The 16486-nt window shown below is 41.1% G+C and overlaps 1 protein-coding gene across 1 annotated transcript; it reads left to right on the forward strand.

Annotated features, from left to right (window-relative positions):
• The first annotated feature begins 391 nt into the window (after nucleotides 1-391).
• LOC137276772 (uncharacterized) lies at nucleotides 392-1198 on the forward strand. The gene has a single exon (XM_067808418.1). It carries the CDS (start codon nucleotides 392-394, stop codon nucleotides 1196-1198), a length of 807 nt encoding a protein of 268 aa, XP_067664519.1.
• The last annotated feature ends 15288 nt before the right edge of the window (nucleotides 1199-16486 follow it).

Below are 16486 nucleotides of genomic sequence, written 5' to 3' on the forward strand. Positions count from 1 at the left end.
CGCTTCTTGTGTCTCTGACCCACATGAAAATTCGTCAGTCGCAAACGTCTCCCTTCCTTACACATGTGTTTGTTTGTTTTGCTTGCTGCTTGCTGCTTGCTGTTTGTCTAGTTTTTAGGATGCGATGCCACCTGAGCTGTCAAGAGCCAGGTCTTCGGGTCTTCAGGTCAGATTTCAGCCTCCGATGCAGAAGTCACTGAGAAACTTGGGGATGACATTCTGCTTGTATTGGGGGAATATAGAGAAAACTCGATGCACATCAACTTCCTTCTTCATTGCATTTTTTTCAAAAGTGTGCGCATTGAAGGGAAATATCGCAACTCTTGGCATTTGTGCCACTGAACAAAATGCATGTTGTGCACGTGAACCAGGCACGCCAATCACTATAAAAATGCAGGGTTCCCGAGTTTGCTGCACTTTGCAAGAAACTGTCAACCAGACTGTCATCATGCCAAGACTTAATGAAGCTCAGAGGAACGACGCTATCGGTCGACTGGAAGCAGGAGAGACCAGATCAGACGTGGCCATGTTTTTCAACGTGCCCCCTAGCACCATATCAAGACTTTGGGAGCGTTATCAACAGCATGGATCAACACGTGACCTTCCCAGATCCGGAAGACCACGCGTAACCACTGCCGCCCAGGACCGCTACATCCGGTTGCAACATCTAAGCCAAAGAACGACTACAGCTGCCTCTACTGCATCCACCATACCAGGACACCGCAGAATCTCGGACCAGACTATGCGCAACCGTGAACGTTTTGCACAAAACTGCGTACAGGAAGTGGACCGATTTGGTAGAGGAAGTGTGATGGTGGGGGCAACCATTTCTCACAACGCCAAGACATCTTTACTGCAAGTTAGGGGCAACTTGACAGCAAAACGTTACGTCGAGGAGATCTTGCGTCCCCACGTCGTCCCTATCATGGCCAACGCCAACGCAGTTTTTCAACAAGACAATGCCCGTCCACATACGGCACGCATCATCATGGCTTACCTTGTCAACAATAATGTTAATGTTCTGCCATGGCCTTCAAGATCGACGGATTTAAAGCCCATAGAACATCTTTCGGATGAATTGGATAGACGTGTGCGACGGCGTCATGCACAGCCTCAAACACTTCAACAGGTGACTGCCGCGTTGACTGCTCTGTTGGCTACAATTCCATTACACCATCCTTCCTTAGGGGTCACGTGAGAGAGACGCGCATGCGTGCTAGTCAGTAGCGAATGTGTTCCTAGTTGTCTTGACAAGTGTTTGGAAGATTCTGACATAACTTGGATTATTACCTATCATAATCGGATTTACGGAGTGAGGATACGTGATTTCCCTTTCCCATGGATTCAAGATCGGATTTGGATGTCTAAGGAATTCTTAGTTTCGGAACTCTCAAGATATTTGGGGAAAGCCGTTGGTGCTGACCAATCAGTTTCAGCTTACAAGATGGCGTCAGGCCAGTGTCCCCTCGCAGAGGAGACGAGTCGGGAGACAGAGGGCACAAGTGCCTCTCCCAGTGACGATGCTTTGGCACAAGTCTTGGCTGCGCAGCAGCGACAGGCAGAAACTTTGGAACTTTTAACAGAGAAAGTCATGAAAATGAGTGGCAATATGACACAGGTGTCTCAACCCTCAATAACTAACAATTGTGGACCGAGTACCAGCGCAGCTGGACAAAGTAGGTCAGCTCAGGAGCCCAGTACCAGCGTAGCTGGACAGTGCGGGTCACTGAAGCGTAAAGGCAGCGATGCCAGGGACACGGGGAGGAGAAGCCGTGCTAATGAGGCTGGTGATGATACATCCGTCACTGAAGACGATGATGCATTTGATGACTTGATGGATATTATAGATAGTGAGAATGAAGACGACAGTGAAAATGAAGTGGAGGCAGTCATATCCGAACTCACTAACTTTTACAAAAATGATGACAAGTACGGCCAGAAAGTGAACATGATGTTGGGGAAAACAGTGAACGAGGGTCTGCGCGCGCAGACAAACCTGGAGGCGCTGATCCAGACTGGGGACAAGTACCTCAAGCCTGAAAACGTTCCTAACCTCACTGTTCCCAAAGTGAACACTCAAGTTTGGAATGAGGTTCACGCCAGAACAAGATCTGCAGATGTTAAGCTGCAAAAAATTCAAAATCTAATCTCAAAGGCTTTGTGTCCAATCCTGGAACTTACTGATGAAGTGATGAATGCTTCAAAAAACAAGACTGAACATGTAAGTCTTAAAGTCATAGCCAAAAAATCATGTGACTCTCTTAGACTTTTGTCTGGGGCTTTTGTCGAACTGACAAATCACAGGAAGGACACCTTCAAACCGGACATGAAGGGAATCTACAAACAACTATGCGCACACGGAAATCAAGTGACGGATCAGTTATTTGGGGATGATTTGGCTAAGCAAGTCAAAGAAATAACTGAATACCAATCTCTCACGGCAAAGCTCGGAGGTAGCAAGGGGAAGGATGGACGCAGTCCGTCTCCATGGAAACCAAACCGTGGATGGAGTCCACGTTACGCAAGACGAGATTTCCAACGATCCCGACCACACGGGCAGAACGACCAAGAGAGGCGTTTTTTAGCCCAGACACGTCGCGGAAATTTCAAAAAGAGAGGAGGAGGCTACCAATCACAGAACAGGCAGTAGTCAGTCTGTCACGTGACCCAGATGCTGAGGTGAGCTTCAAATGTGATAAATTGACTCATAGACCTGATAACTTTATTGCTGGTAGTACAAGTGTTTGTTTGGCTCTGTGGAAGAATCTCACCAAAGATAAGTATATTCTGGATACTGTAGGTCCAGGCTACCAAATAGAATTTGATGAAGTACCAGCACAAGGTCATTTACCAAAACCTATTCAATTTAGTGCAAAGGATAAAGTTGCTATAAGCAAACAGTTATTGGAAATGTCTCAGAAAGGTATAATTGAAGCGGTAGAACCATGCGATGGTCAGTTTGTCTCTAATATTTTCAGTAGAGACAAGAAGGATGGAGGCGTACGTATCATATTGGATTTGACTTTGCTTAATAGGGCAGTAGACAAACTAAAATTCAAAATGGACACGATAAAATCTGCCATAAACCTTATGAAGCCAAATTGCTTCTTTGCCAGCATTGACCTGAAAGATGCGTATTTTACCATCCCCGTTCATAACAAATTCAGAAAATTCATGAGATTCTTTTGGCATAACCAACTGTATGAGTTCACGTGTTTGGCTAACGGATTAACATCAGCGCCGAGAGTGTTCACAAAAGTGATGAAAGTGCCGTTTGCGGAGTTGCATAAACTTGGTCATGCTGTATCTGGGTACATTGATGATAGCATTCTTGAGGGGGATACATACAAGATGTGTGCAGCTAATGTTCGAGCCACGGTGCAACTTCTAGATTCCCTGGGATTCACAATCCACCCGCACAAGTCTCAGTTAATCCCCACACAGGTTATAACCTATCTCGGCTATGTTCTCAATTCTTTAGAGATGACTGTCAGTTTGACAGAAGAAAAGGCGGGGAAAATCAAGAAAACATGCCAGGAGTTACTAGCTAAGAAAACAGCTTCTATAAGAGAGCTAGCTTCTTTGATAGGAAACCTGGTGGCTACAGAACCAGGCATGAAGTTTGCTGTTCTGCACTATAAACGTTTAGAAATTGAGAAGAACAAACTGTTGCAGATGTGCAAAGGACAATTCGATGCCTGTGTTGAAATTCCTAAAATATTCCATGCTGAACTTCACTGGTGGATAGATAACATTGGACGAATACCCAAACCTGTGTATCTGCCAGAGCCCGGCATTCACTTGACATCCGACGCTTCCCTAACAGGTTGGGGCGGTACCTGTGGGTCCCAGTCTACAGGGGGAGGGTGGTCAGAGCTAGAGCAATGCTCTCACATCAACTGTCTAGAAATACTTGCCGCCAAGTTGACCATTCAGAGTTTCTGTGCTTCGCTAACCAACACACATGTGAGAGTGTTAATTGACAACACTACTGCTGTTGCCTACATTCACAAGCAATGGGGCAATAAATTAGACTGCTATTTGGCGGTGAGATCCTTGTGGATATGGTGCATTGCGAGAGACCTCTGGGTTTCCGCAGCTTATCTGCCGGGGGCTGACAATACCACCGCTGACCGCGAGTCACGGGACACTAATTGGCAAGATAAGGAATGGTCTCTGGCGGATGATGTATTTAGTGAGATACATATGAAATACCCTGAGCTTGATAGAGACCTGTGTGCTTCAAGGTTGAACTATAAACATGATAATTACGTGTCGTGGCGTCCAGACCCTGGGGCCTCAGCTGTTGATTGTTTCAGTGTCAACTGGAAAACTCACAACAATTACTGTTTTCCGCCTTTCAGCATCATTCCACTTGTGTTGAAAAAGATCGAACAGGACCAAGCAGATGTGACACTGATCGCCCCGTTGTGGCCAACCCAGGCCTGGTTTACCAAACTTCTCCGTCTGACAGTGGACTTCCCTCTGATACTGCCAGGGAGAGAGAGGCTTCTACAACTGCCCACAGAACCAACGCTCTTGCACCCACTGAGGAGAAAACTGAAACTGACTGTCTTCAGATTGTCAGGAACTCATATAAAGCAAGAAACCTTTCAGGGACAGTTACAGAAGTATTGCTCGCTTCCTGGAGAGAAACTACAAAGAAACAGTATGGGAACTATCACAAAAAGTGGCTGTTTTTTTGTGTCAGGAGGGATGTTGATCCCCTTTTACCATCTCTAAATCACGTTCTTGAATTTCTTGGAGAACTTTATCAAAGTGGACTTAGCTACAGTGCTTTAAACACAGCGAGATCGGCTCTGTCAGCGGTTATCAGTGTGGATGGTATGCCAGTTGGCAACCATACATTGGTTAAACGTTTCATGAAAGGAGTATTCCATTTACGGCCAGCTCTACCCAAATACACTGTAACTTGGGACGTAAGCATAGTGTTGAAATCCTTAAGAGAATACGGAGATAACCTTAAAGACATAAGTTTCAAGTTAGCAATGCTTTTGTGTTTGTTATCTGGCCAGAGAATTCAGTCTGTTCATTTGATAGTTTTAGAGAACATAGAATTTAGAGATAGTCACTTAGTTATTAGAATAGGAGACATGTTGAAGCAATCTAGAAGAGGTTATCATGTGGGAGAACTGGTTTTCTCGGCATATCCACTTGATGTCAAACTTTGTGTTGTGAAAACTACACGTGCATATCTAGAATTAACTAAACCCCTCAGGGGCCTGGAGCATAGACTGTTTATTGGGCTTCAACGACCCCACAAACCAGTGACAAAAGACACTATCAGTAGATGGGTCAAACTGACCCTTGCTCGAGCGGGTATTGATGTGGGTATCTTTAAACCCCATAGTGTACGAGCGATCAAAGGTGCCGCTGCACACCATTCTCCGCACGACGGGGTGGAGCCAGGAGTCCACGTTCAGGAGACATTACAATCTCCCCCTCACAGTGGATACACGTGTGTGTGATGCCATACTGAACTCTGCAACACAATGATGCACGCTATGAGTGTCATGATTTTCACATTATAAAACTGTATAAACCAAGTAGAATTCAAAGCTGTTGGTTATTGTTTTCAATTATTGGTGGAAAGAAAATGTTTCCTCTACTCTAAAGCTCTCACGTGACCCCGAAGGAAGGATGGTGTAATGGAATTACAAAATTAAACGAGACTTACCTGTAAGGTGAAGTTTGAGTGTAATTCCATAAACCATCTTCCTGACTTAGGGGTTACTTGCCCACCCGCCCTTTTCCCGGGAATAATTAGTGTTTAGATGAAACATTTTGCTCAAGACTGACTAGCACGCACGCGCGTCTCTCTCACGTAACCCCTAAGTCAGGAAGATGGTTTATGGAATTACACTCAAACTTCACCTTACAGGTAAGTCTCGTTTAATTTTGTAATTCCTCGGGATGTCATTCGTAATCTGATTGCATCCATGGGCAGATGTCAAGGTGTAATTGACGCCCAATGGGGGGCATACACGCTATTAACTGTGTTAAACGTCAAACGTGACCTTTGGACATTTTTGTGATCTTGACATAAATATCCATCCCTGTTGGTTCTCTGTGCAAAATTTTGTTTCTCAAAACAACCTACTATCTGCTTTACATAAATTTGAAATGTACCATAAATTCTGGCTTTTTTTTTAAGAGTATATTACAATTGGACAATTGTTTCAACACTTAACAAGGTCATGTCGCCTGTCACTTTTAACTTAGCAAATGTTTATCACGTTTTATCACTTGTCTAAGTTGTAACGTAAATAACTCGTCATCATGGCACATGCTTATATTTATGAACATTTGTAAATACTGTATGTTCTTTGCTCTTGAACCGCCGAGGAGGGTTAAGTCGGTCCAGTCCACAGTTCAACATGAATTAAGTGATATGGATAAGATATTGCCTGGCACATGTCATCTAAGAGGATGTGTATTCATGAAGATATGTTGAAGAAGTTTGAGTCTATATGTAAAAAGCAAGAAACCTTTGAGGATAAATATGATTGGGACATAATGCAGAAGCCTGTTTATGCACTGCGTTCTGACAAAACGCCAGAGATGTCTTCTTATCGAATCAGTTACTGACATGGTAGATGTAAATACGTTTTCCGGCCCTAGGAACAATGATGAAGAACTGATTGTGTTTCTTGCTCGGAGGACTTCCAACGGAATACTGCATATCCCTTGATGATAATGTATGGCTTGAATGTATGGCTTGAATGTATGGCTTGAATGTATGCCCAATGCATGCACAACTGTCTGCCACCGGAAACATTTCTTTGTAGATTGTTTGTAACTATCTGTATTTCCCTGTTTCTGATCGGCATGTAAATATATCATTTCACATTGTATCTTCATTCACGGGAGGCTATCTATCTGTCTATCTATCTATCTATCTATCTATCTATCTATCTATCTATCTATCTATCTATCTATCTATCTATCTATCTATCTATCTATCTATCTATCTATCTATCATGGTAGAGATGAACTTCATTTTACCGACCAGGCTGTCCATGAAAACCTGGACGTATCGTTTTTGTCATCACACCATTTACTGTGTATACATAGATGCGGGTTTCCTGGTTCATCGAGTATCCAGAACACAATACATAAAGTCGATCACACCTATTTTCCCACTGACCAACGTAGTTTCCATTTGTACAAGTATTGAAAGGGCATGTGGCTACTTTCCACTCACGTGTAGAGGTGATGTCATGGGCATACACAACAGCATCTCTACTGATCCACACCAGAACATCACACAACAGGACCATGTTCTGCAGTGTTGTGTTTTCTAGCAGAACTAAATTCTTAGGTTTTGTGGCAGCGATTCCATTATAATGTACATATTGCAACTGATACTGATGAGGTGTAGCAACACGTGCTACCCACACAATCATCTGTCTCTCAGAACTTCCGCTTAAAAAACGGTCGTCATGTATGTAAAGAGTAAACATTTGAACTGGTTGGCTCACTTGAGAAACCGATGTCACCATTAACCTGCGAGTCGTATTATATGGACAAAGATCAACGAAGTATAATAGTTGGGAGAATCTGTCATAGAAGAATAATTCGGTACTTGATTGAGAGATCAGTTTGTCATCAATATGACCAATTCTCGAGTACAGGATATTATACCCATTATCCAAGTCAGCATCACTTGTATTATCATCGTCTTTCATGTTGTCATAATCGATTTCATCATCGCCCAAGTATATTATTAGATCACGACTAGAATCAAAGTGGAAGTCCGGATTGTCACCAATTTGGAGGACAATGTCACTGAAAGTGTTGCTAAAGTTGTTATAGCATGTTATGTTTCCGGTGTCCCATATTTCCATGCAGAAAATAAAACCAGTTTCATCATGAATAGTCACATCCATGATATGACTGGTATTAATGGATCTTGAACTATGTGCTAAATTAGTTACGTTGATTTGTTCTCTTCTTCCATTTGAAACAAAGTTTTTTTCTAGTGAATAGCTCTTGGCATCGACTTTGTCCAGTTGACACTGAAGACGTCCACCCGTTTGAAGACAGTTGAAAACACTTTTTAAACCTTCTGTTATCAGTATGTAGCTAGAGAGTCTATCACTGGAGTGTGTTAGTTTCCACTGTGATACTCCACAGACTGATGTCAGAATAAGAAATGAACACACGCTCATCCGCGGAGTCCATTTCTGCACGAGCCAGTCACGTGACATTGTTAAATGCACCCACAGGGCAGACTTCAACAACTGACGAGACCAGCGAGGACTAAACAGTTGCGTTCGGGCAAGCGGACATGTGAATATTCCGTTAAGGACTGAGCCAGAAGAATGAAAAGTTCAAATGTATGCTACTTAATTGATACTAAATTAGTCAGTGATAATGAGATTTATCTCCATGAGGTTCAATAGATTTCGTGTATACTTTATCGGTATATCAATAATAATATATCAATATAATATGCGGCCTAATTAACTATGACTTGTTCATTAATGATTATCAGCAGAAATGTCAAACGGGTGGCCTTCAGTGTTGAAATGCTGCCATAGCCGCGTTGGGTGTATTGTTTAATGCCGCAAATAGCAAATATTCCAGCGGTAAGGCGGTGGTCCGTAAAGTTATGTGGCTGGCCCATACAATGCACGGATCAATATCATCTGCACACCTGGGATACAATGACATGTGTCAACCAAGTCAGCAGACCTGATCCCCTTGCCTCCTCGTACGACAAGCACTGGTTTCTTTTGACCAGTTCAAACCCGGATCTTCACAAGTTAGCAACAGGAAGTTTTCTAACTAGTATTAGCATCACCACCAGTGATCCTCCATCAGCAACCCGTGATGGTAGAATAGGCCTTCAGCAACCCATGCTTGCCATTAAATGCGACTATGCTTGTCGTATGAGGCTACTAATGGGATCGGGTTCTTTTTTCACTATGGCAGTGGAAAGTGTATATTTGTGAAAAACAATAATCAAGCAATAAATAACATTAAAGAAACAAAACACTTCAGATATATTTTAGAAAGTATTAAAGATGTTATCTCTGAAACCAAATGCGAATGTTAATGAAGCCCTAGCTTTCATTTATTAAAAAAACTGAGATATTCTGAGAGTAACTCATCTTATCTAGCATAATTTAGTTAATCACTGCACCAAGCATCATAAAAGATGAAAGATACGATATGCGATTTACAGACGGAACAGAACTTGAATGAATTATTTTTAATATTAATTGTATTTTGCACCTCATGAGAAACGCATTAAGGTATTCATGAGATGTTAATTTTCCGAAAATAACGTTTAAGAAAAATAAGTTTATTCCGACTTACTGTGACAAAGGGCACTTGACTTATCATTTAATCATTGAGGTTTTAAAAGAAATAGAGTAGATTGATAAATGTTTAACACTATGTTTGTGAATATTTAATATTCTGTAGAATAAGTTAGGAACTAACATTGTTGGTGGCTGTATCCTCGAAGGAGGTCAAAGTACTGTAAAATGGTAGTGCTCCTGGGAGGGTACGTAAGTCCCCAAACTTTCAAAGTCAGTTTAGCTCTACACACCATTTTAATCGTAGAATATTTGTTGTTTTATTATGGCTAAATACCAGTGCAATCGCTAATGGCTGAAGGGCTGGCATAAATCCAGCTAGGGTCCATGCACGTAGTGAAAGTACCGTAAGTGCCCATGGTCCCCGGAGTGGTGATCTACCTTCAGCTGTTGGCGATCCTCAACCCTTTTTTTAAAAAATGTATATTGTCTTAGTTTGAAATCCTATTTCAGAGATATATGCCTTTATTTCTTATACCTGTGATCGACTAGTTGGTTTTACTGTCCATCGTCGACAGGTTTTTAAAAGGTGCACATTTCCCATGAATTTATCATTGTTTAAAGTCACGATATGGCTGAAAGAAAGCCGCTTTGGCTATAAACCTTAACTCACTATTTCGTCTTTTTTACCAAACCCTCCCCCCAAAAAAACCCAAAAAAAACCAAGGAAACAAAAAAAACCCAAAACTTTCATGGATAACGGAAGAATATGCAAACGTCACTGATAATAACATTTCAAGTAAGTACCAAAATCGTGACTTCAAACGGCCACGTGCCTTTTCCACAACATTCTGGGTTCGATAGTGAACATTACTGGAACTCTCTTCACCTTGGGTGTATGTATTTATGAAAGGTGTTGGTTTACATGAGTACTTGACTAAACAAGGACACATAAAAATCTGTTAATGCAAGATTGATACATTTCATTAAGATTTTTCTTCTGCAAATATTATCACACAATATGCATGTACATGTTTCATGTATTGTAAATGTCTTATTAATCTGTACTGACCCCGTAGCACAGTGGAGCTCTTACCACATCCAAGCAGCGGGGGCGGTTGCGTGGCCTATAGTGGTTAAAGCGTTCGCTCGTCAAGCCGGAGACCCAGGTTCGATTCCCCACATGGGTATAATGTGTGAAGCCCATTTTCTGGTGTCCCCCATCGTGATATTGCTGGAATATTGCTAAAAGCGGCGTAAAACTAAACTCACTCACTCACACACTCCAAGCAGCGTTCGAAAAAATCGCCGGCCCGGAGGCCTAACGCCGGTTGTTATTGTATCAGGCCGACAGTTTCAAATATCTGTATCTGTATCTTGTGGCCTTCGGTAAATTATCTGTCTTTTTTCACACAGGATTTTTTCCTTTTAATTCTTCATTAACGTTCGGCAATCATCCATGACCCACCCTGTTACGATAACTTAAATTCGAGTTTCACTTCCATCAGCGCTTTGAGCATATGAATGACAACACCAGTCTTTAAGAAATAACAACGTCTCTCTAGCTGATTTTGCAGAAACTGCGTGAAACTGAGTACAGTGTACTCTATTTTATTTGTACTGGTTTGACTTTAACAAAATGGGCCTGCAGATGCCATTCAGGGTCTGTAGATTTTAAAGCCCTCAGGCGGCAGCAGGCCCTGATGGCCAACTGACAAATTAAAGTATTGCAAACACTACAAGCATCAGTTATTACCTCCCTTAGTAGTAAGCCAGCCAGCTACGGTTCCAGCTACGGTTCCAGCTACGGTTCCAGCTGGGGTTCAAGCCTAGCTTTCTACATAAAACATTTGCAAATTGAAAATGTTCGATAACATTTCCAAAGTTGTTACATGTGAGTTTAGATACTTGTCAATGCACTGTATTTTCTTATCAAAGCATCTTGCAAATTGTTTCTGTTCTAGTTTTCCAAACCTCGACCACTCATCCACTTGTCTACTTATCATTTCACAACGTCCAACCTGTATTCTACATTTTTCAAGGAATAGAGTGTTTTTGTTTTCCGTCAACGAATAAAACCTTGTGGTTGCCAGTTACTGGATATTTTCATTCTTGCGTCTACAAAATCAATTTGATAACTACTGCAATCAACACTAAATTACCTCTAACTACATTGTTCATGAGTACAAAATATTTACTTACCCCAGTTTCCAAGAAGCCAACCGTCAGTTGTCTCAAAGCCATTGCCAAAGGCAGAATTCTGCAGGATGAATGAATCATGTGTCGATCGTGGTCATTTCCTGACGACAATCAAAAACCTATTAATAAGAATATTAACATGATTTAGTGCTATTATATCCATTATCATTCCCGAAACATTGCCTTCACAGAAGAGACGATTACAGTTTTTTTGCATCTATAACTTTCTTATGCATCTATAAATAACCGAATGTCTGTGAAACATAAAGTAACGAGCACAGAGATAGAAACGTATTTTTCACTGATAAGCATGATGTCTTTACAGACGCTTTTGGAACTTTGACACACATTTGTCCTTATATATTATATAAAAAACCATTGTAAACTGAATTGTTCATTTCATTTCTATTTGTCTAATAAAGGAAGCTATTTTCTGGATAATTTGACGACTTAAGCTAACCTTTCTTGAGAAAATATATGGGGGTCAATATATGGGTGCATTAAGTCAAGGTGACATCTAGAACGTCTGCCTAATAGCAGATGAAACTGACCCGTAGTCCCTTGTGGAATGTTCCTACACTTGAACAAGAAACGGGGAATCTTGGTCTGAATGCCACCTTCAGCCAGCTTTGAATGCCTGTACGGCTCTTTCAGCCAACCCATTTGATGTAGGGTGACATGGTGCTAGACAAACATGTTCAATACCCATTTTTGTTTTTGCCTGGGCAAATTCTCCACTTGTGAAGCAGGAACCATTGTCTATAACAGGAAGACCAAATATAGCAAATGTACTTTGCAGACACTCGAGTGTTGCACTAGTACTGGCACTTGGAACAACAAATACATCCATCCACTTCGAATGGGCATCAATTAGAATAAGGAACATCTTTCCCAGCACCGGGCCTGCTTAGTCCAGATGTCATCTTGCCAATGACTTCTCAGGCCACTCCCTTGGGTGTAGCATTGCTTCTGCAGATGCTGCATGACTTTGCTGACGAATAGAACTTTGTCTAGACCAGGCCACCAGACAAAGCCACGAGCCAGTGCTTTCATCCAGGAGATGCCAGGATGGGCTTCATGCTGTTCATCCATAACTCTTGTGCAACCTTGTGGAGGTACAACTACCCTGTTTCCCCAAAATAAGACACCATCTGGAGACTGAGTTCATCTTGTTTCTACTGATAGGGCTTCAAGGTAATCGTCACATCTCATTCCCTCGGGGCGCCCATAGTTTGATCTGAGACACGATCACTGTCAATACTTCCAGGCTCTCTTGTAGTCACCAGGCACTGGCGGATTTGGACCACTCTCGGGCAATGGTTATGAGCTGAGACAATCAGCGTTAGCTAATTTCGAGCCTACGTGGTAGGTAACTGTACAGTCGTAAGCTGATAAGGGCACAGTCCATCTCAGGCTTGGGGTCTCGAGCCTGCTTTACTCAGTCTAGACAGAACATCTCGAAGATTTGCCACGTTTTCTCTTCATTCAAACCAGCAATCAAAATCTCATCCAAATAGACACACACGCATAGCAAGTCTTGTGAGAGACATTCCATGATCCGTTGGAAAGTGGCAGCTTATATGCCGAAGTGGAAACGACAATCTTGATAGAGTCCTCGAAGTGTATTGATGGTTGATCCAATTCTCTGGATTCATCTTTGCTGGTAAAAGGTTGCTGGTATGCACTACTGAGGTCAAGCTTCGTAAATGATTTTACACCTGACAAAGACGCAAAAATGTCCCCAGTCCTGAAAATGGTTTATACATCAGACTTGGCAATCTGACTAACATTGAGTTTATAATGTCCGAAACAGCGAAGTGATTATTCGGCTTTTACAAGAGGCACAACTGGGGCTGTAATTTCCGAATATGTGACACTTTTGATGACGCCCAACTGTTCGAGTCTATCAAGTTCTCTTTCCACTTTTCCTCAAAGTGAGTAAGCCACATTTCTTTGACGAAACGTGGTTTGACTGGTACTGAAATGTCTATTGAAACTTTTACACTTTTCATCTCTCCCAGGTCCTCACTGAATACATCAAGAGGAACTGGTGAGAATATTCTGTAGTTTGGTGCTCTCTGCTCTGAACATCGAACCAATCAAAGTTGATATGAACCAGTCTCGACCAATCAAGTTTAGAGTTTCTTTCCGTCACTACTATTAGTGCTTTACAGGAACAAATGCAATTCATTCTCTACATTACAAAATGGACAGAACCTTTGTAGTTCTATAATAGATCACATCTTCCTTGATTGATAGATATATCATTTAGGCCGAGTCTCAGGCGTATGAAAATATTAGGAAGGTTTTTATTGTGCAAGTTGTAATTAATCTAGCTCGTTTTATCTATTATGCATACACAATGAGAGAAAGGTTAGAAAAATAGAGATTAGTATTAGAATTATATTTATAAAATACATTACCGACACACGTGTACAAATATGTGCTCTGATATTTCTCAGCAGGGATGTAACTAAAGGAAAAATAACTCAGACAGACAGGTAAATGCTGAATCCTTTAGGAACTGTTTCATGTTTTTATGGCTGTTTCGAAGATGCATATCACTATGTATATGGGCCTGTGGCCTTCATACGTAATACAGACTTTGATGATGATGATACTGATACGGCTGAGGTTCAAGAAAAGATTTAAACTCATGATAGCAATGATATCTTGAAAGTAAATTTATAACACTTTTGAATTCAAACGTTTAGCTGTGTACTGTACATAAATCACGCAGTCACGTACAGTTAATGTATAAATCAATGTCCAGGCGCTCCAGACTCTATAGACGCTTTTGGAAGTCAATGTACAATGACCATTCATACATTAAAATCTTCTGTCTATCTGTTATATCTTGAATTTTCAAATATAGATGGTACATCACAAGGGCGATTGAAAATGGGGTTCTTGTGGCCATTTGACCTCCTGACGAAATTATTACGAGAAGGGGCTGGGGGATTGACGTGGTGAACTTGTGTAGATGTATCATCGCACTTCATAGCCTTACATTCTTCTCTACAAACTGCATGCCTTGTGCAAGAGGAAAAGCCTGATCATAGTCTAAAATTCTCTCACCTAAAAGTCTCCTCTGTATGGCACCATTATTCATCCGCAAACCAACTTGTCTCTCAAGGAGCTATCCAGGTTATCAACGAAATCATATGTTAGTGTCAGCCGCCGTAACTCTGCCACTGTTTCACCATCATGTCTGTTTCATTTATTGATTTTCAGCTATAACCAGAAGCTGTGGGTGCTGATGTGCCCACACCACTATTTGTGTGGTGCACACAAATTCCGAAGTGTGAGTGCGATTTCTTGCCCATTTCACTTTGATTCTGTGCCTGTAGACACACATGTCGGCAGCAGGAAACATTTGAAAACTTTTGATGAAATCGGAGATGATGTGAAAATAAGCATTATTTCAGCAAACGAGAAATGCTAGAACTCCCCAGAAACAAAGACAACTCATTAAACCTTTCACTCTTATGTGTACTAAGACCGTGTGGACTCGGGCAGAACACGTCAAGATCGGCTCTCTGGACAATATGTGGTTGATGGCCAGTTCTATTCACAGTTAAAACATTTAGTATGATCTGTCCAATGGCAAGGTGTTCCTAATCTGTCAGAAAGGCTTTTATCAATTTTAAGCTTATCTGTACTAACATTAGTCACGCTATGTTGTTGAGTAATGAATAAATAATTATGCAAATACGTTACATGGGGCTTTAAATGTTCTTTCTTTTTAATCACATATTACAATGTCACTGTTAACGGTCTAAGGCCTTATGCAGACTTTCTTTACCTGCCCTGATCTAAATAACTCTCTAGGTGCCCTTCGTACCTGACACAAATTTAACCCAGTTCGTGACGTGAAGACGTGAAACTGTGTTGTCTTTTCAGCATCCTATTCTGTTTTCACAATCTGTATGTATGGAGTGTGTTAGTAGGTCCCATCTTAGATAAATAGTTCCATTGTGTGACTGGGTTTTCGGAAAGAATATGTCTACACTGCATATACCCTTAGTGCACACACAATTAGTCAGAATAAAGTTAATGAGTGCATGGTTCCACTGTTTCTACTTTTCCCATAGTGACCATATGCATATTGGTTTTGGCATTATGTGGGATCATACCATGATGTAGGTATGCTGTAGGGTATGTTATCAGGACAAGTATTTGGTGCCATATCATGCATAAGTCAAACATAATGTACTTAGTTTCACATTTAAATTTAAAGGTGTTGTTATTGGGGTTTTATTGCTACTCTTTATCAACGTTGCTGTATATTTCAAATATCATGGTCTCTGATTGTGGTCATTTAGTTATCCAAACATTAATTAATGCTAAAATATGTGTTGTGTTGCAATCAGTAAGAAACATACCAACATGGCTTTTATTACTTTCAGCAAGTAATGTTACATTTCAACTATTTGCAAGTACATTCAGCAAGTGAAATGTTTGTAAACAACATTACTTTCAGCAAGTAATATTATTTGTAATTCTTCAGTTACAATCAGCATGTGTAGAGAATGTTTTGTATCTGATGGCATAATATTTGTGTTCATCTGCTCAAAAAGTTATTATGTGCTTTACAGTTATTTTAATGTTGTGTTCAGTAAAATCACCTTCTCAAATGGATTCTAGTGAGTGGTCTCCCTTGCTTCAGTGATCTCCGAAGGTAGTATTTTTGTCTTAAAGGAGTAGTCTCCATATTGAGCTTGGAGTACATCCATTCATTTGAATCATGAACTCCCAGCCAGTTTAGCAGTTTCATATTTCATGTTTGTAAGTATACCCAAAGGTTGGCTACATTGATACATTGTCACATCCATCTAGGTTAAGGAAGAATACCCCATTATAAAACTGAAGCCAATTTTATTCATCCTCCAGAGATGGTTAACACTAGTTGTCTGGGTGACGTCATAAAATGTGACGTGGATAGCGAGTGATGTGCGAAGACTAACAATGGCGAACGACGGCAATGTTTTGCTTTATTC

Source organism: Haliotis asinina, chromosome 1, assembly GCF_037392515.1.
Source record: "Haliotis asinina isolate JCU_RB_2024 chromosome 1, JCU_Hal_asi_v2, whole genome shotgun sequence".
NCBI lineage: Eukaryota > Metazoa > Mollusca > Gastropoda > Lepetellida > Haliotidae > Haliotis > Haliotis asinina.